General features: G+C 44.8%; 1 protein-coding gene across 7 annotated transcripts in view; it reads left to right on the top strand.

The window, feature by feature from the left end:
• The window catches only part of SGCD (sarcoglycan delta), a 404,288-nt gene that overhangs the window by 288,554 nt on the left and 90,430 nt on the right, over positions 1-25,304 (top strand). For all 7 annotated transcript variants that reach the window (XM_090020858.1, XM_090020859.1, XM_090020860.1 and 4 more), the window contains one exon: positions 20,714-20,815. In XM_090020858.1, the coding sequence (XP_089876984.1) occupies positions 20,714-20,815 (102 nt within the window). The remainder of the gene's footprint in view (positions 1-20,713; positions 20,816-25,304) is intronic.

The following is a 25,304-nucleotide window of genomic DNA, read 5'->3' as shown; positions in this document are numbered from 1 at the left end:
CACTTGAAAGCACAGGAGAAAAGGAGACTGTATGGAAAGGGGCCACTTGCAAGGGCGAGAAACTCGCTCTCAGTTCATCCAGGGGTAAGTTGGCCATGGTTGAGGCAAGTCTATACTGCATCTAGGGGGTGTCTCGGGTACGGACACCTTGACTTGGCACAGGTTCATCTATGGATGAGTGCATGGGTTAAGCGAGGCATGGGTTGAGTGTGTGTGCATGGGTTAAGAGAACGACCTCTGCGATGGCAGCTTGCACCTCAAGCTGCTGAAGAAATACAATAAAATAAATGACAACATGCTTTAGCCAATTGCATGGTGGCCCACACGAGAGAGAGAAATACACTGCTTCTCCGTTATCCTCCCATGGTCTCTTTTTCTTAACCATTATAACTGGACATTGTCATCTGTTAGGAAGAGAGGATGCTCTAGACAGTATCGTCGATTCAGGCTAATACAACATTTCATGTAAGACGTCCAATTATTTATTGCAGAATATGGCTGGAGAGAAGGAATATTGATATGTGTCAGCATATGTGGATTAATTTTCTTTATAACATAATTTTCAGCATAATGGTTAATGAGGTCATTTTAATTCTTTTAATGCGTGTTGTGTTGTGACAATTATCCTTTTTATTGTTTGTTTGTTTTCTACGGCCGTGGTTTCCTGGTTGGGTCTTGCAGGGTGGCAGATGGTGGAAGGGAGATTGAGGTAGAAATTAAGGTTTCTTGTTATAACTAACAGTTTTTATGGTTTGTAATAGAAGCTTCAGTTCTGTGGTTAAACAGTGTAAGCAGTTTTCATTAGCATCTAAATTTAACATAATTTTCAGGAAGACACAAGTTGTGGTAACTGAAGGAGATGATTGATATTGATCTAACGACGAGGGAAGAAACAATTAAAATGCTGAATGTTAAATTTGGGAGAGGGAGATGAAGATGGAGCCTTTTAATTTGGGGCAAATGAATCGACAGCGTACATGACTTTGCTGGGAAATGTACCATTTTTTTACTTTTTTGTTTTTTTAAAAAGGCTTATGAATACATTACCGTGCAGCTGTATCAGGAGGTGTCAAGAAATTCAGTATAATTGGAGCACATGGACAGAGCAGTCATGGAGAAGTGTCTGCAGGGGATTCAAGCCGAACGTCCTGAAATAACGTTTAGATGTTTCAAACCGGTTGGTGATTCAGGGTGCCTTAATGTTTTGGGACACGCCAACTGAGGGCCTGATGTTTAGAGGGCAGGTGTTGGCATCCCTGAAAATCAGACCTCTTTAAGGAACCCCACATTTTGTACCCTGACATCTTAGCAAGCTGATAGGAGCGTTGTTGTTTAGAGAGGGCTTGAAACCATCACTATGTGGCCAGCCGCTCTCGTGAGGTCTTTGCGCCAACATGCACTGCAGAGTCATTTGGTGCAATTACCAAGGGCGTCTGTGTAGGGGGAAAACGGTAGTCCTTTCCGCCAGGATTTTTCTTTTGGAGGCTAGAGATGTTGATGAAGCTTTTGTAAGACACAAGTTGGGTATCTAACTCCCAAGGGGCGGAGGAGTGGGGCTCTTCAAAGTTATCTGAACTTTTCAAACTCCCCCACCCACGGCCCAGACGGCATGAAAGCTTGGCTTGAACCGATCCTAGCAGGAAGGCCTGCATAGACCTCCCCGTAATGTAGCCCCAGGGTTTCTAGTTGTATGTTAGACACGGCTGTGATGAGGACTCTTGGTGCCTGGCATTTCCCTGTGATGGGGACATGGGGTATGGCCTGAGCACTGCTGAATTATAATGATTTTTAGCTGCTACGTTATGCTGCTGGGACTCCTTACCAGCCAAGTACATTTGCACCCTTGCAGAGCTGAGATCCTGGCCCTTCATTTTCCTAGGTTGATTCATAAATACTGAGCAAGGCAGCTCATTTGGGATGTTCTCCATGGGGGCAGAGACCACCCCTGACTTCCAGTCCATCTCTATTTCTTCCACGCCTGCTTGCCTGTCAGTCAGGCATTATTACCCAGCTGCGCACTCATGGCTGACATAGCCAAACCCTGCCTATTTTTGACAACATTCAGCAGTCCAAAAATAGGATTTTTTTTTTCCTTTTTGATGGACAAGTCCCCTATCTGGGAGCTTTGAAAACCACTCTGTCAGAAGCCAGATAGGCCTCCAGACAGATAGGCTCCTAGTTTGCTTTTTTTAGAGAGCATTCATTAACAACAAGTTTGCAAAGGAGCTCAGCCACCGCAGTGTCGATGGGATGAAATAGCCATACTGCAAGGAAATGTGCCTTGAGTTTGGTCATAGTAGGGTAACTAGGTTCTTTGGGTAAATGTGGTATCTTTTATTAGAGCAAGTAAATAGTGGGGGAAATTGTTCTTTGCAAGTTTTCGGGCACAAACACCCTTCTTCAGGCAGGGGAAGAGTTAGTAATAGGGTAAAATTCACTCCCTGCAGAGGGTAACAGCATAGCCCTTCCAGATTTCGTTCAATAATTGTTAACTGAGGAAATACGGGTGTAGACTATCATACCCCGTCCCCATTCAGGTGTGTAGAAGAACGAAAGCTCTGTTATTAGGGAAAATGAACATTGAATGTTCCCAGTCCTTCCTTAGTTTGAAGTTGACCCGTCTCCATGCCCGGGGCAGTTTGTTTTACGGGGATGCGTTCAACAGAAACAAATCCACAAAGCTATGGAGTAGGCAACTAGGCCTTTTGCCGTCATGAAACAAAAAGCCGTTTTGAATAGATGTATCTGAATGTTTAATGAAGATTAAGTTTTCATCACAGATGTTTTTGCAGGCTGCATAAAGCTTGAAAGCAATTGATTTTTTTTTTTTTTTTTTTTACCTTTATTTCCTATGGCAGTTTTACCCTAAAGGGTTACTACAATAGCTCGGTATGTCTTTTTTTGATAAAAGTGTTAACTTATTGACCCCTTTTACTTTCAGATCAGAAGGGTTTAAATGAGAACTGAATGCTCCAGGGGGAGACAGTGAATTACTGGTCCTCCGGTGCGCTTTTCTATTAAAATACTTTCGCTCCGTACTGTGATGACTGCTGCAGATCTTTGTCAATTGTTCCCAGTTATTGTTTATCCAAATTGCTGCATTTTGCAAAAAGATAGACTTGGACCATGATGCCTCTTTAGTCAAGTGGGGACCATAAAATCAAAGCAGATATGAAATAGGAAAGGTGCCTTTTTGATTCTTAGACAAAGATGCCTGTGGATAAAAGATAAAATATTACCCTGCTCCAAAAGCAAGACACAAAGGTCTTAAATTTTCAGAGGATCTAAGCACAGGCTTCACATCCTCTTAATCTTAGGCGCACAGGCCAAAACAATGGTGTTTTTTGACTTTTAAACAGTATGACTTATGTGAAGATACAGGTCCTGGAATATATATATATTTTAAATAAGAATATTAATAGCTAAGGTGTGCTGTCAGGGGTGGGGGACTTTTGAAGCAGATTGAGAAAAAAAAAAAAACCCTGAGAGAGTTTGTTTAAACATAGCCAAAGTTATTATTTTATGGATAAAAATCATCAATTACTTGCAATAAGCTGCATAGTTTAATTAATTGGTTGAGCTAAATGGAATCTCTAGGGGGTCTGTATATACCAGTGTTTTTGACTATGCTGTAACTCAAGTTAATTGCATACCAATTAGCTCATTTTAATGATCTTGACTAAATTCTTGGGTAGAGACTCTGCAAACATTACTAAATGGCTCAGCTGAACACGAATCATCACCAGGACCGTGCCGTTTGTTTCCCAGAACGGACTTTTGTGGGGTCTCCGAGATGGAATATGCCATTACGTGCACTAACTTGACTTAATGGCCAAGCAGGTCAAGCTACGTCGCAACGAGGGGGTTGGCCGCCTGAGTCTGAAGTCAGGGGGAAGGCAGGGATGGGGAGCACCTTAGCGACTAACTCGTTTAGAGAGGCCTGAGCTTTCATGGGCTACGGCATGATAGCAAACGAAGTAAGTTGTTGCCCAGGAAGGCGCGCATCTCTCTGAGCCAGTCAGCCTCTAAGGTGCCATTCTGCATCACAAATAAAGAATACAGCGTTAGAAAACCTTCCAACAGTTGGATAGCCCTTGGTCTCGACAGCTACCTGATTCACAAGCACCATCTAAATTAACTAAGACAGAAGTTGGGGTTTTTCTCAACAAGAGGCCTGAAAGAGTTGTAAGCAGTGAACGGGAACTTTGCAGCATGTGAACAAGAACTCCTATTCCATAAGTGAACTGACGCATGGAAACCAGCCCGGGGTAACGTTTCAGAAGATCTGGAGAAGACAATTCAGTTCTTCTTCAAATGCCCACACGGAGAGTTTATGGGGAAATCCTTGAATACATGCAGAAACTCATCTGTGCCTTGCAAGTCCAGACACATCGGCGGAAGAGGAGCCTGGCTCCCAGGTTCGGATTGTTCCCAAACGTCCGTTCAGAACAAGAAACGCCGTTTACACCCGAACTCCTGGGTTGATTTGGGGCCAGATAGAAATGGTTCGTGGTGCTGGAAGTGCAGGGTCATTTGAACATATCCCACACCCAGCGAAACGCCAGGACATGGAGAAGATAACCTTTAAAACAATCGCATTGGAAAGTTAATAGCAAACTTGCAAAGAGCGAATAATGTAGAAAAATAAGCTGCTGGGAATATTCTCCCGAGCAAGGAGATGCGTGGCAGAGAATGTCACCAGCTTGCTATGCCAGGTTGCCGTCCAGATTGATCAGGAAATTAGACAAATAATTAATCAAAAAACGTTAGCTGTTTGCAAATTTCTGCTCTGTTCCACCCAGCACTGGAAATACTTTGGTAAAAATATTTTTGATTCAGCAGAAACAGCAAGCCTTAAAAAACCCCCACTGCTCTGCACACCGAGCAATTACTTTCCGCGGTATAACGAGCAGAGGTTCGGTCCTTTTATTCCGAGGGAGGAATAGTTGCAAGATTTCCCATAAACTTTATTGCCATGCAAGAAGCTGTAAGTGCCTGCTGAAGTTTTGCTGTATTTGTTTTTGTTAACACTTACGTTTTCTTAAAACGCATCATTTGGGGGAATTAAAAAAAAATCAAGGAAATGAATTGGGTGATGCCAAGAGAAGTGCAGGAAAAGAAACAGGTAAAGGCGCACTCAAGCTTCAGAAGCAAAACCCACATTCAGTGAAGCCTGGGACCATTGGATGACTCTTGTAGGATATTGCTAGGGGTAGACTCTGGCATGCCACTTATAGGATGTAGCAATCGGGGCTCACAGCAGAGGTGTGATATCTTTTCTTAGACCAACAAGATTTCTTGCTTTAATTGCAAGCTTTAATTGCAAAATATCACCTCTACCACACGCCCTGCTTGCTTTTTCCCCTAGCCCAATACGGTTACAACCTGGATACCTGACACCAGTTACGGGATGTGATGCCCAGTGCCCACCCTTTTAATTACAGGGTGTTTACCACAATATGGTGCGCCCTGCCAAAGTAACCTATGATTAACTCTGTTTTTATGAAAGAGGAAAAGAAAAGAAAACCCGAAGTGGAGCAGAGCCAAACACAGAACTTTTAGCTCTTGCAACCAAGACTTACAATTTTTCTCTGACTTCCCAGAGGGATAATGGAAATAAATCCATGGCAGCGGTCCTATATTTTGATGATGGAGACCAAAGATCAGCAATGCAGCAGCTCAGACTTTGCACAGGGAGAATGAAGCTAGCTCCTGAAGTCCCGAGTGAGAGAGGGCTTTAATACCACCTCAGTCAGGGAGTTGCAGTGAGAGGCAGAGAAGTCTAATTGTAGGCAATAGAAACTCCAGCCAGGTCCTCAGTATTCATACAAGAGACGCTTTGAATGCAATGGTAATGCCTACATCAGCATTTCCTTCTAAGCCTCATATTCTCTCAAGCAGGAAACCCTCCTTCCCTGGCCTATGTGGTCTCTACCCAGACACACTCCCTAGCAATTATGCTGTCATTCTCCTCCTGTGGTTCCTCTTTGGGAAGAAAGATCCCCAGGCACGGACCATCCCGATAGCTAAGGGCTCCTGGCAAGCTGTGGTCAGACCTGTAGGAGTGGGCTGCTTGCATTCAGAGACCTGCTTTTGACTGTCCCGTGTGTGGATTCACACGGGTGGAAGGAGGCCCAGCAAGTCTTCCTCCCTCCCCGGGAGAGTTTAGCAAGATGCAGAGCTGGGCTTCCAAGATTTCATGCTGAACAAGGTCTGAACAGTCCAGCAGCAAAAACCTAAAACCTCTGGTAGTGGACGAGGTCGGACTTTCTCAGATGCACCAGCCGGCCTCTTCTATCCAGTCGTGCATGAGTTGGACCCTGAGAAATCAAGCTACTTTTTTTTTTCTCCTATCATGCCCTTTCCGGGGGTCCCATTCAGTTGTGTCTAAACCATCAGTCTTCCTGAGAAACCGTTTGACGCCAGCATGCGCACGTAGCTTGGGTTGACTGGATTTGACCTCCTCTCATATGCACGAGTCCCCGCAAATCCAGCAGCTGAGATTTCTTTCACTGGCGCGTACCTTGAGCTGAGGGGTTAAACAGGATTATCCTGCGCCCTCGGCCCACCGTTTCTACTCCTCATCTCTCCCCTTCCTTGTTCATGAAAGGCTGTTTTCAGTTCCTTGGCCCAGTTTTAACTAGCGCCGCTTAATCCGCTTTCACTGTAGCCAGTTTCAAATCTGCTGCAAAGACTCAAGTTCTCAGAAGCTGAATTTACTACGGGACATTATTCTCAATTATCTTCTCATCCTTCCTCATCTGCCTGAGGTCTTTGGGAAATGCAGCGACCATTGAACCTCGAGATCATCTGGAAGGCCCTGGCTCTAATAACTCATTGCGGTGAGAATTTCAGCGCTTCAGTAGTGCAGACACCGCGCAGAGCTTGCAGTGATTCACACGGCCTCGGGGAACGCTCTTTTCTGGTGTTCTTCTTCTGCTTGGTTCGGTACTTGGTATCACAGCATCTTATTAAAAAATCCTCTTTAAATGTCTTTGTACTGGTGTTCTGCTACTGGAAGTTGTATTACGCGGTGGGCAGGCACTGTGTATAGCAAGGTTTCCTTTGCAAATGGGTTTAAAGGGTTAAGAAATTATTAATAGGCCTCACAAGCCTATTAGAGATATACGTAATAAGCACTATGGATGATAAGCTTAGTGATGGAAGGTGTTAGAAAAGGGTATAAACCATGGCAATAAGCAACCTCTTGGCCTACTTGCTTCTGTAACAAGTGACTGTTTAGTAAAGAGGTACTTAATCCTTATGACTCTTTAAAGGTTATTAGGCAGACAAGGCTCTTTAGATAAATCTGATAGCTTTTATTAGACCAACTAAAATAGTTGGAAAATTTCTTCTTTGCAACCTTTTGGGCTTGTCACCCTTTGTAGACACCAGCGAGAGAGTGTGACACTTCTTAATTCACAGCATCATGGGTCACACACAGCCCTGACTCTGAGAGAGAGATCTGTAGATCTAGATAGAGATAGATAGAGATATAGATATATCTCTCTCTATATCTAAATTCCTCCATAAAGAAGTACAGCCCTAGGATCTTATTACATGGCTTGCAAAATGTATTGCAATCTATATCTATATAGATATATAATATGCATTTTGCAAGCCATGTAATAAGATCCTAGGGCTGTAGTTCTTTATGGAGGAATTTAGCTGAGGAAAGGGGAAATGCTCAAACCCTCAAGTAAGCTGTGTTGTTGTAAGAAAGTGAAGTGCAGAAATGTGCTTTCTAAGTGCCAAGCTCAGTACAGGTGCAGCAAGCACTTCCCAGAATCTCCATAAAAAATAAGCAGAGGAGTGACACGCAGCCCTGGCCGAGGTCGCAATCAGACCGGACTCCCACTGCGAATGTTTGCATTTGATTCTTCTCCGTTACCTGTAACAACCTGATTTGCACATGCATAATATGTCAAGAAGAGTCTCTTGACTTCTGGCAGCAGCCTTCTATGACTCAGTAGTGCCCACTCTAAAAACAATCTGACATTAAAAACAGGCTGGAGATGGGTTCCTGGTATGAGAAGATATGATTTGTTTTATTTTTTGCCCTCGTTTTCCTCAGAAAATAAACAGTTGGAGAATTTCCTTCACTTGTGCCTTATGAGTATTCACAGCTCTGGGAAGTATCATAGGCGGTGCCAGTCACTCTGGGAGTTGCGTCAGGTTCTGGACGCAGGCCTCTGGTGAATATTAAGCCACATGTTTTCTTTCTGAGTGATTTATCCCTGTTCTTCTCATTCTGGAGGATCAGTTTTTAGCGGTCACTTCAGCGTCACTTAGAAGACGTGGAAAACGAAAGCCTTGTGCAGATTTTGCACTGCTTAAACCTGGGGGTAAAGAGACCTTCGTGGTGTTCGGAAATCACTGGCTAACTCCATGTTTTTCACAAAGGCAGACCCCAAGGTTTCCTTGTTTAATGCCATAAGCAAGGAGGGGTGTTTGGATGGATGCGGCACTAGCTGGGCCCTTGGGAGACTGTCGTCCAGCTGCCTCTCCGCCACAGACATCCTGTATGACCTTGGGTAAGTCATTTAGCCACTCTGGCCTTCGGTAGCATGGGGGAACAGCCTTGCTGAACCTCCCGGAGGTGCTGTGAGGACAGACGCGTTACAGATCATGAGGTGCTCGGTTGTTACAGTAATGGGGCGTTTTAAGTACCTGAGACGGGAATAGCGCTGAGGGGTGTTGCGAGACTGAATCACCGTGAGGATTCAACATCTAACGCGTCAGTACTCCAGGGTCTCGTCTCATCTCATTTGACTCCCGTTAACTAGATGACTTAGTTGCATTCCTGTCTGAACTCGGGGCAGGTACTTGGGTGGCGTAAACGAGTCCACCTCCACTGAAATCCAGGAACCTACACTGATTTGTGCCAGCCACGGCTCTGGTCTTTGGCTCTACCTACTGCACAGTGGCAAGGGACCCTAAACACATAGATTCCTGTTTCAGTAATTCTTTGTTGGCATTTGTTCATAAAGAAATAGAAAGCAATATACTTATTTCTGCCTCTTTGGGGGCAATCTCTTTCAGCTCTCTCATTTCTATGCCGTCCCTAGAGCCTCCCTGCTAACAACAATGTCACATACACACTGTAGATAAGTCTGGGAGACAGTTTAAATTATTTTCCAGTATATTCTGATAGGGAAAGAGCTAGATCTTATATTTTTGTGACAAATGGGGCTATAAAAATTCAGAGGTGGTTCCTTAGCCATGAAGGCAGCTTCTTAACAAAAGGACCATGATGGCTTCCTAACTTGGGGAACCTGATTTTAAAGCAAGCTTCTTCCTACCCGCGATGCCCAACCGGGCCACATTTGCCCAGCGTGCATTGCCTTACTGAACAGGATGAGTCGTAGTACACGAATGAATCCTTAAAATTATCCCTGAAATGATTTCACGCAAGTACATTTGGCGTCGCGACTGTGAAAGTCTTCTTCGCTCCATGAAACCTGTGGCAGGTAGCAAATCAGTCGACGTGCCCTTTCTCTGGATTCTGCTGCCCGCTAGCAAATCGCTGGAAAAGGTGAATTGAATAGTGCAGAAAATATTCCTTTCCTTCACTTTTGTACCCCCCGCTATCAAAAAAATAGCAAGGCCCATTAACGGTAGCAAAGGAGGACCAGACCCTGTGCAGGCCTTGGAGTTTGGGCTGCTGAGTTTTGTCACTGCTGTTAGGTATGCTCTTCATGTCACCCTGAGCCTTTGTTGGAAAGGGTGATGTATAAATGGAATAAATAAGTAAATCAGTGTAAAAGGACCGCGGATCTCCCTCACTTGCTCGGGACACGTGTCTGTGCATGGAAAGCGGCCGCAATGCAGCTCCCTGTATGGTAAAGCGCTGTTAGACCTGAAATCCTGAATGGTTTCAGTGGCTCACAGTGGGCAAACCTCTGTTTTGCCCCTCAGCACCAAGTGAAGTCGTTCTGTTAAGAGCCATGGAGAGAGCGAGAGGTTTTCCCTATGCAAGGAGTTGACGGCGCTCTTTTCCTTTCTTATTCCCCTTCCTGAGGAGAGGTCCCCTGTTCATGCATGGCTGAAAGGCAGGGGGAAATTCCCTCTCACACAGAAGAGAAGTGCCAGGGCTCATGCATCTCCATTGTTTCCTCTTCATTTGCAAGAGGCTGAGGGGCTAAGAAGCAGGGAAGCACCACGTGATGGTTGCAAAGCTCCTGCTAGTGCCAGGGCATGAGCACACGGGAGCTTTCCACAACACCTGCCTCTGGCACGGGACATGACAAATCCTCCAAGCCTCATCTCGGGGGCAGTAAAAATTCCCATTGATTTCAGATGTGCGAAGAGCAAACCACAAAAGGAGCCACGCAAGCAAGAAAGAGCAAAATAAATGGGACCTGGCGACTCCTGAAGAGTCACGCTAGGAATGAGATGAGCTCAATATATTCATAGTTTTAAAAATTCTATTTATTCTTTTCCTGTACCCCGTGATTGACAGGCGGTTGTAATTCAAGATTATAAGAACATATTGTATAAAACCTGTCTCAGCCATGCTTTGTACAGTGGGGGGGGATTTATGTGCTGGTTTTATTATTAAAATGCTGCACAGTAAGCAGAGTGCAAGTTCCTACTAGTATTAGATTCTCCCTTTTTTTTCCCCCGTCCTCAGAGAGAACACAAATTTCTGCAGGGTGGAAGTTTTTTCCTTCTACTTAGCATAACCATGGTAATAGGCCAACTTAAAAAGTTGGAGAATTTATAGGACGTGTTTGGAATGAGTTTCCAAATTGAATTTAGGGTATGAAACCTCAATATCTGCTGTGGGAGCAAAAAAAAAAAAGAAAGAAAATCAGAAAAACGCTTGAGAAAAATGGGTCATTTTATAATGCTTCAGTGGCAAAATGTTCCATAACAGGGAATTGGGATGCATGAATGGCAAATTTTGAACTATTTGCTACAATATCAGTGCAAAGGAAATTATTACCCTTGAGAGGAATTCTGCATATGCTTTTTCTCTTGTAGTAACAACATTGGGATTCATAATCAGTTTTCCAACATGTCAGCTAATCCTTTTTACTATAAAAATGTACACTCAGATGAGGTGGCATATTTGATAGAAGTCCTAGTTGTGCTCCACAGTACATCACCGCACCGGGATCTCTCTAGGGACTCGTTTTGAAGAGAAACACTTTATGCCTAAAATAGTTCTGGTACGACGCGTTGCATTTCTAAACTGATTGTTCTCCACATACAGGTGAAATGATTTATTTAGAAATTATTCTGGTGTTAATTTGACCCATTCGACATTGCCTTCATCAGGTGTAAGTTAATTAGAAAAGTAACCTGCAAAACACTTTTTGCTTGTTTTCTTCACTTCACATAAAGGAATCCATTTTCAAACTTCTGCTAAGGGCAGAGCCAAATTTCTGGTGGACTTCCAGAGTTGGGTCAGGCCCTGAAGCAGTTGTTAAAATGCCTGGCAGTCTTTCCTCTGACTTCAGTGTGAACACAGTCATCCTCCTGGAAAGCAGCACAGTGGGAAGAGGCACCCTGGAAACATGGGCTATGACAAAACCGCTTCAGCGTTCACCCTGGCCTTCCAGGAGAAGGGAGGTGGCCCAGCCAGGCTGCAGGCCTGGAGATGCATCCAGAGCACTGAGCATCATCCCAAAGTAGCAAGAGCCCAGCATGAGATCGGGAGGCTCTGGTGCAGCCAGAATTAGCACTCAGTGGGTGTGCCTACACACGTGCATTTACTGCATAGTTAATGAAATTACTGCTCAGTACAGGCATGCGTGCCTGTACTGCACGGTAAATACGGTGTCGTATGCCGACTTGAGCATAAATTTGATATGTGCATTATGCAGGATTCAAATTTACGCCCAGTTATTTACTGTGCAGTAATGCATGTGTAGATGCCTTACTGTGCAGTAGCACTGTGTGTGTGGACTGACTTGGGACTAACTTTACTCCCACATCAGTTCACACAGCGTTAATGCACTTTAATGCCTGCATGTGTGGATGCTGGCCTATTCCTACTTACTGAGCAGTAATTTACTCCACAGTAAATTTAAGCCGGAGTAAATGCACATGTAGACACACCCAGTGCTTCTGAATTGCAGTTTGCTGCCTTATTGCAACTGTCCTTAGTCTGCCTTCTTGTTGACGTCTCTTCTTATCCTCTGGCTTATTTTCTGCACACCCTTGAGCCATTACTGCAAACAGGGCAGGAGGTGTAACAAGCAGCAGGTGATCTCCACCGGAAAAGGGGGTGTTTTGGATCTCTTGGACACCGTTCTTATGGAAACGCATGTTAAATGGTACGGGCAGTATCTATAAACTGTTTCCTCCTTTTGTACATTGCTGTTGGAGTAGTCAGCAGCCTCCTGGATTCCATGGAGTCATTGCGATAACTTCAATCTAACTATAAAAAGGAAAGGGAGAAATAAAAGCGAGTCCCAGGTGTTTTACAACCCATGCAGCTTCCACAGTAACTGGTGCAGGTCATTTTTAGGTGGATAAATGGGGAGCTAACACAGCTGGTCCTTGCTCACTCAGTTCTGGACCGTCCCATGACTGATGTCTGCAGCTGCAGAGGTTATTTGAGGTGTCTTCTCACAGGCTGTCAAGAGTTTATGGAAAAGAAGCTTCTGTGAGTCAGTGTCTTCTGTTTGCTTGTTAGTCTTGCATTTATAATGTTGTTTTACTCTGTCAGTTCAGTGCTAGGATTCTGGATGTATTGGGTTTGCATCTCCTCCTTCTCCTGCAACCACGGGCATACGTACCTTGTTCCAGTTCAATTAGGCATTTTGGTAACCCTCCACCTAACTGGGCTTCTACACCATGAGGCACATTAAACACCACGAATTGGGAGCATTTTTTAAATCTATAATACATCTGGAAAGGACACCGGAGGGCTGTTGAGAGAATGAAAAGGAAGGGCATTAGTTTGTACTTAGTGGGTGCATCTACACCTGCACATTTACTGTGCAGTAACTGAAATTACTGTGTAGTACAGGCACACTTCTACACATGCGTGCCCGCACAATGCAGTAAACATGGCGACTTACGCCGACTTGAGTGTAAATTTGATACCTCTGTGATGCAGGTATCAAATTTACACCCGATTTAATTACTGCACAGAAACGCACATGTAGACGCCTTACAGTGCAGTAACATTGTGTGTGTGGACTGACATGGCACTGACTTTAGTTCCAAGTCAGCTTTAACGCCTGCATGTGTAGATGCTGGCCTACTCCCGCTAACCGCGCAGTAAATTTAAGCCAATGTAAGTGCACGTGTAGACACGCCCACCGTGTTCAGTCTCTCTAGCCTTTCGGAACCACTATTAAATGCCTTGACTCTTCATTGCTCTGAGTACTGCAGTTTTACACCTTGTCAAAGTGTTGCAGTGTTTTGACAGGTACTCAGCACCACCCTTGCTTTCAGATTACCACCCTATAGTGGTTTGGGGCATTATATGACACTCCCTTTAGATGACCCCGGACAGGATTTTTAGCAAAGTTTCTTACTGTGCACTGACTTGTCGTACTGTTTTGGTGCCCAGCACACATGGACACAGGCTGAGGATTCACATATAATCATAATAGGAATGTGTACGCACAGTCAGCAAGATGAATACTTGTGAAGAAGTGGATCTGCTGTTCTTCTTGCGTATGACTTCAGGAAGTCGACTCCTCCAACCTTTCAAGAGCAGAGCCCTCAATATTACTGCACTCAGGAATATTCAGATCTGCTGTTGTTTCCACTAGAAGCATCCAACTGCAGATATTTAGCTAGATGCTTGTGCTGCTCTTGATCGCCAGTGAGTTGAGGAAAGCTTCAGGTCAGGCCATCAGAACAAGAGGAGAGTGAGATCCCAGGGAAAGTGACTGAGCTGGGGTTTGGAAGCTCTGATGTGTCGAACCTTAAGGTAGGACAAGGGCAGAGCAGTCCTCCAATGGAAACGCTGGATATGAACTTTTTGTGAGCTTTGGTTCTACTGAGCTGCATATAATAACCATGCAAATGTAGTGACCAGCAACACAAGCCGTGATGATCCAGTGGTGCAGGAGCTTGATATGAGCAACTCTCCAAAGATCATTCTCTCCCAGGACTTTGCCTGACTCAGCTTCAGTGCATTCCCAGTAAGAACAGAAACTTCCCCCGACTCAGAGGGGAGACTTATAGATAATTTAGCTCTTCAAAGAGGAATCTGGGGAGGAGATGGGACTGCAAGCCAGTGCACCTGCTGTTCGGGAGAGAGGCCAACACGTCTGAAGCTGGCTAGAGATGGGCCTGGACCAGAAAGCGGTGATTCAGACATTCATCTGTGACAGTATCCACTCTTAGCGTTCCCATACAATCCCCAGCAAAAAAGCAAAGGAGCAGTAGAAACACCAACGGGTTGCAAGGCTTAATTAATTAATTGCTTACAAAGTGCTTTGCATCCTTGCATGACAAGTCGTGCGTAATAACTGCAAGCTATTGTTGCCCATGTTCTGTTCTCGTATTGGAGTGAATTGGCAAGGGCTGGGCAATCAATACCCGCCTCAGACTGAAAATCGATGAAAGCCCATGGGAGGGAGGATGGTTCTGCAGCAGTCGGAAGACCTGGATTCTGTTCCTGGCACTAGGAGGAGGGGAGAAGTCAGTGAAGCTCGCTGCACTTCGATTTCCCCATTTGTGTAATAGGAATAATAACAACACAGCCTGACCTCGCCGGGGTGCGGGGAGGAACTTGTTCAGAAATGCTGCCAGAAGCATGGGGAGGGGAGGAAGGATATGGAAAGGGGCGTCTTGGTGTCTTGTTTATCATTCCTGCCAGAGGAAATTTTATGAGGCTGCCTGTCTCCCATTGAAAGTCTGTTTTAACTGGGCAAAAGATGAAATCAAAGCATGCAAAGACCTGCCGCCTTACAAAAATGCCAACCCACCAACCCAGGACTTGACGTCAGAGCGCAGCCCCGGCGGCCCCCACGCGTCCCAGGCCAGGCATGCAAAGCACCCGGTAGTCGGGCAGGAGCGGTGTGGAGCTGGTGCCCTACACTAACACCATCATTTTGTAATTGGCTGTTAAACTGAGCTCCTCTCTCAGGCCAATAAAAATCTCTCCTCATTCAGCAACCCTGAAATGACATTTTCGTAAGTCAGGGTTTTACTGTCGCGGGCTCATTTTAACACATAACAGTCGGCAGCAGCACATCAATTTTTTATGCCTGCCCATTACAAAGCCTTGTATAAAAAGAAAGGTGGTTTAGATGATAAAATGGATGTGAAAGTTTTCACCGCGTCCTACCAAAGAGCTGAATAATTCAAGATGGTTGATGTTGACAAGCCCTTTTCATTCCACCTCACGTGTCCCAGGGGTTGGCACGCTTAAATAAGATTTTCTAGGAGAACCATTGCTTTGGGCAACCCTGGCCATAGTAAGTTGTGCCTTTCACGTTATTTATATTCAAATTAGGACATATTACCACGTTTTCTCACATACCCACAAGTAAGATGCACGCCTAGTTTTGGAAAGGCAGGATGAAGGGGGAAGAGATTTTTCCAGCATCATGGCTGACTTCTGGCCCAGGGGAAGAGTCTGTCCATCCGCCGTACTTGCCCTCCCTTTCTGGCTCAGGGAAAAGCTAGAGGTTTAACCCTGTTGCAGCCATTGCTGAATTGGCAGCAGCTTTTGGATGCAGTCTGGGAGTGAATATGGTATTAAAAACAGAAGGCAAACAGGTAACTAAAGTGCTTGAAGCAATTCCTTTTTCCTTCTGTTATTCCAGAGAGAGGTGTATTCATTAAGTATGTATAACTTCCAAAAATGTTCGTTTCATCTGTGTTAGACTTCAGGAAAGAAACTCTAAATAGGGTGAACTTGAAGCTATATTTAATGTTGAGCGGGGGCTTAAGTCCCATTGACTGCACTGGAGCCGAAGCCCTTCCTGTCTTACGTGCAGACACTCGAGTGGAGAACAGCCTTGATCTCCTGAAATGTGACAAAATTTGACATAGGCCACATATTGCTAAGCTTATCAAACAGGTACCTCTAGCAACTATATCTGGAAATCTTCAAGACTAACATCACCGACAGTTATCACAGCCAGCTGATCCAGCACCCGTCACGTTGCCATGCTCTCTGACCAAACGTCGCACGCGGCAGCATGGCAGGATTTCTCATGAGGACGGTGAACAAGGATGTATGTTTGTCACAGATATGAATTGGGATGAAAACGTTGTGGCTTTTGTCACATCAAGCATCCTGCTTCTGAATTTTATTGGCTGAAGGGGATGGTCTGTGAATTTGTATGGGTTTCAGCCTCTGTATATTCAGTGCAGAATAAAGTGGTGTTTGTGGAGGTTTTTTCCAACCACGCAATTTAGGAATGAATATATCACACACTACTGAAAACAAGACACTAGTCACTTTTTACAGAAACACGTAGTGTGTTGTGCATGTGTTGTGGTATCCTTTGTGACAGCAGCTTAATTCCCTCCTAATAGAAAATAAACTTGACTTTATACCAATTCTACTATTGCATGCCAGGGCTTGCCTTTTTATTTTAAGTGAAAATGATGGCTTTTGCATATTTTTGCCATGATAACTCCCAATTACACCATAAGGACAAACTGCCATTAGCATCAGATCAGTTGATGAAACACCTTTTGGGTGAAGCATTAGGTGCCAGATTCAAAGGCGACTCGATGGTCGTTCCTCCAAGTGCAGCGGGCTTTGGATCAGATCCTAGACTGGGAGATGCCTGATGTTCAGGGTGCTGAATTGGGACAGTGCTGGGAGCAAGGAGTCGCGTGACCGGTGTCAAAGGAACATGTATTATTGCGTTGAGGTTGGGAAGAGGGTGTGAAAGCATGGGGATGAGAGGGAAGTGGCATGGTGGGAGTTGAGAGGGCAAGACAGGGGGAGAGCCCGAGATGGAGACGGGACGTAGAGGAAGGAGAGATGAGCAAGCTAAGAAGAGACGCGTGCAACTCCACATCACAGGAGAGGAACGAATGCCTCCGCAAGAGCGGTGTCCGGCAGGAGAGAAATGAATCTGAAGCAGGCTGGAGATAAGAGAATAATTACAGACCAACAGAGTCATTGGTAATGGGTTGTTGGTGTCCACGGAGGTAGAGCAGGCCCCTGCCCCTTGGATCCCTGGCCCTCCTCCTGCCTGGGAGGCACTGCCTGGCTCCTGCTCCCGGCCGCGCCTGGGAAAGCGCTGTTTTCGTTGGCCCGTGCACCCTTGCAGCTGACCGCCCTCCCAGAAAGCGCAGGTAAGACCTCCACTTGCACGACCTGCAGCTTCTCCAAATGAAAGCAGGGAGCAGGTTCCCGTGTGAATCCCCACCCTGAGGGCTTGTAACCTGACTGAAATATCTATTTCAGGAAAGCATTTGCGGAGCTTTTTTAGCCTGGCAAAGGTCACCTCCCCAACACGCCGGGGTCTTCAGACGCCTGTAATAATTCCTCTTCCCTCAAAAATAGCAAAGCATGCCACCATTGAAATGCAATCGGAGCTCTTCAGGGCAGCCCTAATCGTACTGCACTCATTTTCCTTTATACTTCTGCTTAAGGTAAATGAGGCGCCTTCTGCATCGACAGCTACTCAGAATTCATAAGGCAGGATTTTTCACCAAGGACCAGGAATGAAGCACGTTGCACTTTATTCCCTATCTCTCATTCCTCCTCCCTTCAAGCATTCAATACCATTCTCGGCGTGCGCTTCTCTTTAAAGTTGGTTTACAGCTTCCGTGTCAAAATGATGCGAAAGCATTCATTTTTCGCGCCTAACATGCCTAAGCCCGGCTTTCTTCTAAGGGAACCGCTGATCAGTAAAGAAACTCTTTCCTTTTCCACCGTGGAGTTAAATCATGCGGTAAAACAGAGTAATTGACCCCACTGTGAAATTCAGCAACACCTGGCAAATGCCTGGCTGGGCTTATGCTATTCCCAACACCATTTCTGGGCTGTTTGCATGAATGTACCATATCTTTGATTATTTCCCCCCCCGCTAAAGTCTCCTTCTGCATCTTTTGCCAATAATTCCTTCAAATCTGCCTGGGCTTTCCGTTACCTCTCCTTCTGTAGCTGCAGTCCCCCCTCCTGGGCTGTCAGATGAGGACACGGTGCATAGCCGAACACAAATCTCTTGAGAGTATTTTAACCACCTTTATAGGAGCGGGACATTGGCTGCCGTAGTCCTCCCACGTCACCAGTGGCAGGTTTGGGTGGTATATCTCACAGTTGTGTCAGGGTTGCCAATCTGGGTTTAGATGGGGATGATCCTGCACCAGGTCACTGGACTAGGTAACCTCTGGAGGTCCTTTTCTATGATGCTAGCTGGGAGAGAAGGGGGAAGGGGGAAAGGAGAGCTGTGTCTTCATTTGCACACGTGGATTAATCAGAAAGCATTACATAGATCTGAATGGCAGAGGCGGGGAGTTGTTTCACAGCTGACACAGCTGGACGCTCCCCAGAGCTAAGCTTTGCCTTTGCAAGAGCATGTCCTGCCTAACTTCAGCATCGTTGCAGAGGTAAGGATTGATGCCGTGGTCGAGTCTTGGGATGGGCTACCTAGGCACGTGGGGGATCTCCATTCCTGGAAATTTTTAAGAGCAGGTTGGATAAACATTGGCTAGGATGGTTTAATCAAGGATGCTCCTGTGCTGAGCAGGGGGCTGGACTAGATGACCTAGCGAGGTCCCTTCCAGCCTGACTTTCCTACGCTCCTATGGTCTTGCATGTGGATGTACATGGTTGGATGCTATGTTTATCCACTGCCGCCCTCCAACACGTCCATGCATATTTTTTCTCCGTAATTAAAGTGGAAATGAACCTAAAACACCTGTCTTAATAAACTATATGACTTTCTCTCATGATCTAAAATCGAGATATTTTTAGCGCGGGCCTGTGCTGCTTCCTTCTGTATACCTGTCTCATTGTATCAAACCCATAAGAAAAGCTCATACAGAATTTTGACATGTATTTTGTTTGCCATTATCCTGTGTCAGACATTTCATTACAGCTTGGAAACACATAACTAAACAATTTCGAAAGGAAATAGTCTATTTGCAGTCGTCTGCTGGCGGCCTGCAGCCAATACTTCACACCATTTATCAAGGAGATTTTATACATCTAAGCACCAGGTGCTTTGGGGACAACAAGCACACATCTTTTGAGAAGGCCTACAGGCTAGGAGCACGGTGTGGTGCTAGACCGAGGAGAAGAAGACTGATAGCGGCAAAGATCAAGTCTGAATGTCTAGGGAGAGGGAGGCGTGCACATGGCATCACTCGTTTCATGCCAGATCGCGGGACTTCCTCAGGTTTGGGTGAAAAGGCAGGTGCCTAGATCAAACAGCAGATGTAGATATTCTGAAAGAGATTCAGATTGCCTTCTGCCTTCCCCTCCCTCTCCCACTCCCGATTTACCATGTTATCCTTCGCAATGCCCAGGCTTGAGCTGATCAAAAGAGAGGTGCAAAAAAAGGTACCCGGCCCAATTTGGCACTTCTCGGTGCTCAAGCTACCCTGTTGCTCCCGGGCAGCGAGAGGGAGAAGGCGGCACGGGACCAAGTCTTTGCTGTTCCTGATCTGGGGGAGGGATCGGAAACGATCAGAAACGAGCCACAAATAGGGAAGGAGTCGGGTGAGAACACATCCTAGGCGAGAGGCTTCATCTGGTCGCCTGGCCCAGGGCAAATACTGAGCTGATAATATGTGAGACTATCACTTTCTTGATATGTACTGGTCTGTGTTCCCATCTCACTCCTTTTGGGAAAACTCCTTCAAAATTACTTTCCATGTCTCTTTAAATAACTTTTTCTTCATTATTGTCGGCCTGTCAGTCCCGAGGCTGCACCAACCCTTGGGGCACCTTTGATGTAGCAATAACTTTCCTTCATTCTTCCCTGTCTTTTGCAATCCTTGTACAATCAATCAGTTTTAATCCCATCCAGTCTTTGATGTTGGTGTCCAGCTTGTCCTAGGTTGTTGCTGTCTTCGTCCACACACAGCACACTGCAGGATGGTGTTGGCAAGGGTGCTGGGCCTCCTTGTTACATGGCCAAACCACTGTTTCGTTCTGGATTTTGTGTGTTTACACGTGTTCACCTCCCATTTGCTCTTCATCACACAGTTTTTGGGAGGATAGATCACCTGCATTGCGCCTCTTGATTGTGATAAATATTCAAAACAAAGAAAAGTATGTGGGTTGCCTGCACAAAGGGATGTTAAAATGAAAGCGAGACCAAATTCCACTGCGCACGTAATTGCCGTGCTGGCATAGACAGAACGTGTGCATCCTTCCAGCATTTGCAATGCGAAGATTTGTTTCTATAAAGCTAAACCTTTTGTTATCAGTCTGAGAACGGATGGATTAATTTCTTTGTGTCCTATGCATGGATTCATTATGAATGACATGGTAGTATCGTTACAGAGACACGTTACAGTGAATGATTTCACGCTAACACAGGATGTCACTGTATCTCTCTCTCTGAGCAGAGATGACTAGTTTAAAAGGGCATCTTTCATATGAGTAAATGGTTTATTAGGAGGCATGGAATAGACTTTTTCCACAGAAATGGAGCTGAAAGGATAATACCGAGTAATTGCATCGTACAATGCCTCCCAGTGTTTTTACACGTTCTTCTGTATGGGGGGGAAAAAGCGGGGCAGCCGTTTTCATGCATCAGGTTTGGGGGTATTTAGCAATCATTGCTAATAGGATGATTTTTGTGTGTGTGTGTTTCAGGATGGAATGGGAAACCTGAGAATCACAGAAAAAGGTCTAAAGCTAGAAGGAGATTCAGAATTCTTGAAGCCCCTCTACGCCAAAGAAATCCGCTCCAGACCTGTAAGTTATCCGGAAAGGAGAAAAAATAATGATGTTTCCGTAGGTGGAGTACTACCCAATCCATTGATCATGATGGGCGGGCTAGACGCAGGTGATTTGGGGACTGAGCCCACGGGTTTTCTGTTGCCTGGCTCCCACATGTATTTATGTCAAGTTATAGCCGAAGTTTCACAGAAGCTTTTTCTGTTTTTAAAAGTAAATCTCACGGTCGTAAGAAGCCATCACTTCACCATGGGAGCTGAGAAGTGGCTGAAAGTTGTGAGATCTAGCACTGAGAGAGGATTATCCACCTGGTTTGTGCACCCTAACTCACAATAAACCCTCACTAAAGGCTCAACCCAGTATGATGCCAGGGCAGTGTTTCTTGGCTGGGGTGCTACCATACCTTGGAGTGCCTTGAGATCATTTTAAGGGTGCTGCAGGGTGCTACACAATGTTAGCCCGGTTAGGAGTTCAAACACAATTCATCAGATCAAGCCAGAGCTTTCAAATGGGAAGCCACAGCATTAAAAATGTTGTCCTGTTGTGGCCTTTCTTAGTTCTTTGCAAGAGAAGACTTGCTCTGTTATTTGTCGAGAAATGAGTGAACGGTAAGCGCTAGCATCTCCAAGGTCTCAGGTCTAACGAGTGCTGCCCCGAGTCTGAAAAAGTCGAGAACTGCTGTAGTAGGGACTCTGGTTGTTCTTGATTACGCACACCTAAAACGCGGCAAGTTTTTAAATTGCTTAGTGCCAAAACTAAAAGAGATCTGCCCAGCAAGAGAGGCAACATTTTACAAACGTGAAGATGAGCAGGAACCCAAGTGAGATTAAAAACAGCATTTTTAAAGAAAAGATTTAATGTATTATCAGCCCTTTCTGATCATCCTGATGCAATCTGGTGTGGCCTGAGCAGCTCTACAAAAGCTGAATAGGTTACACAGCCCTTCTGTTTTGTATCACTACTTCAAAGCAGAGATCATCTCTTCCGTTTCCTGTTCAGAAGCGTTAATTTGATTCAAATATCAACCTCCCACTTGGATGATGATGGCAGATAGCTAATTAAATAACGTTAACATCCCCTTAGCTAGACATTTTAGTGGCCTTGCAGAAATTGGAATTTGTGGAGTAATCAACGCAACATCCAATACAATATCCGATTTAATTATTGAAGGTTGTAACCTCTGCAAAATGGCTGCAGATTGATTTGTCAAAGAGGAATCATTTAGGAAGAGAAGTTAATGAGAAAATTTTCATATTTATAAATGTTTTCATCCTGGAATTAATGGAGAGCCTTTGAACCTCATAACATAATTCACTTTGGTGGATAGAGCACATGAGGGAATACATCGCATAGTTTGAGAAACTGATTGGAAAAATTGCTCTATTTGTTGTCCCACCATTAGGTTTTGGAAGCCACTTTTTATCTGAAGGGAATAAAGAACAACTTGCATTTGTTGCTGCTGGGAAGTTTAATCTTTAGACTGTGATGTAGCCTTCATTTCAGTGTGATGGAGGGACAAAAGGTTTCTTCCCGTGCTACTTACGGCTGTGTGAATGGTGTGGTTGGTTATTCAATGAATGCAAAGAAGGCGAAACTGGAGGTAAAGCATATCCTGTGCGAGTGTTGCTCGCTCCACTGGTCCTCCCATATCATAATTAATATCGTTGCCATTAGCCAGGTAAGAGACTAGCCGTGAATCCAAGTTGCCCGATATACAGCTCAGCTGGAGTGTTTCCCAAGTGCTGTGTGTGCGTGCGTGTGTGTGTGTGCGCGCACGTGTGTCATATATAACACACCAATGTGTACATCTCCACTGACTTCTCACTGAGCCGGCACTGGGCGTGGTAATATTGGAATGAAAGTATCTTGATCAAAACAGGCCATCCTCATAACATGAGATTTATTAGCAGCTAACAATTATTAACAATTAGCTTTTTTTTTATTACGTTGTTAATTGCGAAATTCAGCTCTCAGTTATACCCCTAACAAATCCTGAGTAATACCATTCCTATGGAGCTAATTAAGATTTTCACTCGTGCAGAATGTAGTTTTAAATGCAAGTGTGTAAGAGAAAAGACATTAAAAAAAAGACAAATAATAAATGCCAGGGATGTGTTAATGTATAATAATTTTCTTTGTGTTTAATTAAACAACCTAAGAGTTGTGTACAGTCTGCTAGCTTAGATAATGGCTTTATTTATGGCTCAAAAGGTTTCCAGATGCTGGTTATGTATAATAGATGAAGTTCAGCAAAAGACAGGGGGGTTAATTTGAGATGCATGTAATTTATTAGAATAAAGTTACACAATAAGTACCGCATTGTTTGTTTGTAAAAGAAATTGCAGGGCTGTATTCATCCTTGGCAAAAGTAGCTGCAGTGCCACATGATCTCAATAGACTTGGGCCAATGCTACGTTAGGATATCCTGATGGAGCGCTCCCAATCCTGGTGACTCTGTGGCTAGAGCAAGATGATTGCTATGGGAATCTCTCAGGACTGTGTCTTTGTAACTGAGGATAGTCAGCAGCTCCTTTTCTTCGTGCATGCATCTCTCGTTCCAGCATAGATCAAGAGGAAAAACATGCCCAGACCACTTCTGTAGGAATCTTAGCCCCAGAACTGAAGAGAACTGGGGATCTCTGTTTAAAAAGGGTGTAGTGGGGATGGAGAAAACCCTTGGCTTGGGAAGGGGGGTGTTAGGGTGCTCTGGGAGGCTGGAGCAGCTGCAGCAGTTGCAGAATAAGGGAATTCGGCTTTGGCAACCTGAGGCCGCACCGCCAACATTGGTGCTAAATGGCTGAGTTGAATCTCACCTCCCACAACTGAAGTCCTGCCACTGAAGTTGCAAGCAGGTATCATCTAGGCAGGGGTCCCCAAACTGTGGTATGTGTACCCCCGGGCAATACGCAAGGGATCCAGGTTGTAGCCATATTGGTCTACAGGAAAACGCAGTCGGGGCTCGTGGTAGAGGTGGTGTCTTTTATTAGACCAGTTAGACTTTTGCAAAAAAACACATTCTTTAATTCAAGCTTTGGGGCACAAATACCCTTCATCAGGCATTGGAGAAAAGATGGTAAAAGTCATGCAGAAGAAATCGTATACTGACGGATTTAACTTTCCTCATAATACTAATTGGCATTTAAGGGATTAAAATATAAAACATATGCTGGTAGGGGTATGTGGGCAGCTGGTAAACCCAGAAGCGGGGACTCAAGAAGAAAAAAATGGGGAATGTCCAATCTAGAGGTACCATGGATTCAAGTGGTTCCTCGTGACCTAATAGAGACCTGTTTGTTGGTAAAATATTAGCAGCCAGGTACTGGGCATCGCGGCACTGTGAGGAGGTTCAGGCACCGAGAAGCGGGCCGTGGAGGCTTGAACCTGGCTGCAGTGAGGGGTGAATGCTTTAGCCTTGCTTGAAAGAAAAATGATAGATGCACCAGGTTCTCCAGAAGTGAGCAGAGCAGCTTAAACTCCCAGCTGAACATATTGCACACTAAACGTTATTTTCCATGCCACTTGCATGGAACATGAGCATCTTGCTGCCTTTAATTAAGAAGTTAACTGGACCATGAAGTATTGCCTGAGTAAATAAAAGTGATTTGCACTTAGTCAAGAAGGTGCATTAGGCATCTTTGCATCGCTTTTGTCGCACATAAATTATGGAGATTATTAAAAATTGGAAGGGTCATCTCTAAGCCCATCTGCGTGCTGGATTTTTTTTTTGTTGCTTTCAGGATGCGACTGTCTTTCTAACTGTCGTAATTTATTGTGGACAATCGTGCGAACCATCTGCTTCCTTATAAATCAGACAGACAAACTTCGACTGAAAGTTGCACGTAACAGCACAATTGTTAATTTTATGTGCTGGAAAGCCATGATAACAGTTTTGCGGTCTTCAATCTGCCTCGTTGTAATTTAACTAGAATCTTTAAAAGTGAAAATTTCATGCCTCTTTTGAGAAGAGCTATTAACAAGCAGGTTCCTGGAAACTCCCTTAAAGCAAGGTTTTAGTCCTCTTTAATGCAAATGATTTGTTTTGTTTTGATGCTTGCTACTTAACAGGTCTGGAGGCAACATGAAAGGGAGGACGCTTGGGATGGAGCATGGACGCCTGTGCATTTTCTGTCCCGATAACAGCAGAAATAAAGTAGTGTGCTGAGGTGACACCGTAAAAATGCAGGCTGTATTACTTGAATAACTGCCTGACAGCTAGGGAGATGGTAATCTCGACTCTAAGAAGGAGGAAGAGATATTGGCATGTTGCAAGTTTAGGATTCAAAATCCTTCAGTCAAGAGGCAAAGGCAAGTTAGCGTATGTTATTTTTAAAAATGTGATGGTTGTTTGTTCTTTACTTTATAACCTATAGATTTCATAGACATTAGGGCTGGAAGGGACCTCGCAAGATCATCGGATCCAGTCCCCTGCCCGAGGGACGGGAAGTCAGCTGGGGTCAGCTTCATGTATAGAAAAAAATTTCCTGTATAGAAAATGAGGCCCCGATTC

The sequence above is a fragment of the Crocodylus siamensis genome, chromosome 10, assembly GCF_052110815.1.
Source record: "Crocodylus siamensis isolate JL-2025a chromosome 10, ASM5211081v1, whole genome shotgun sequence".
Classification (NCBI taxonomy): domain Eukaryota; kingdom Metazoa; phylum Chordata; order Crocodylia; family Crocodylidae; genus Crocodylus; species Crocodylus siamensis.
This window is presented reverse-complemented; position numbering and strand designations above follow the sequence as displayed.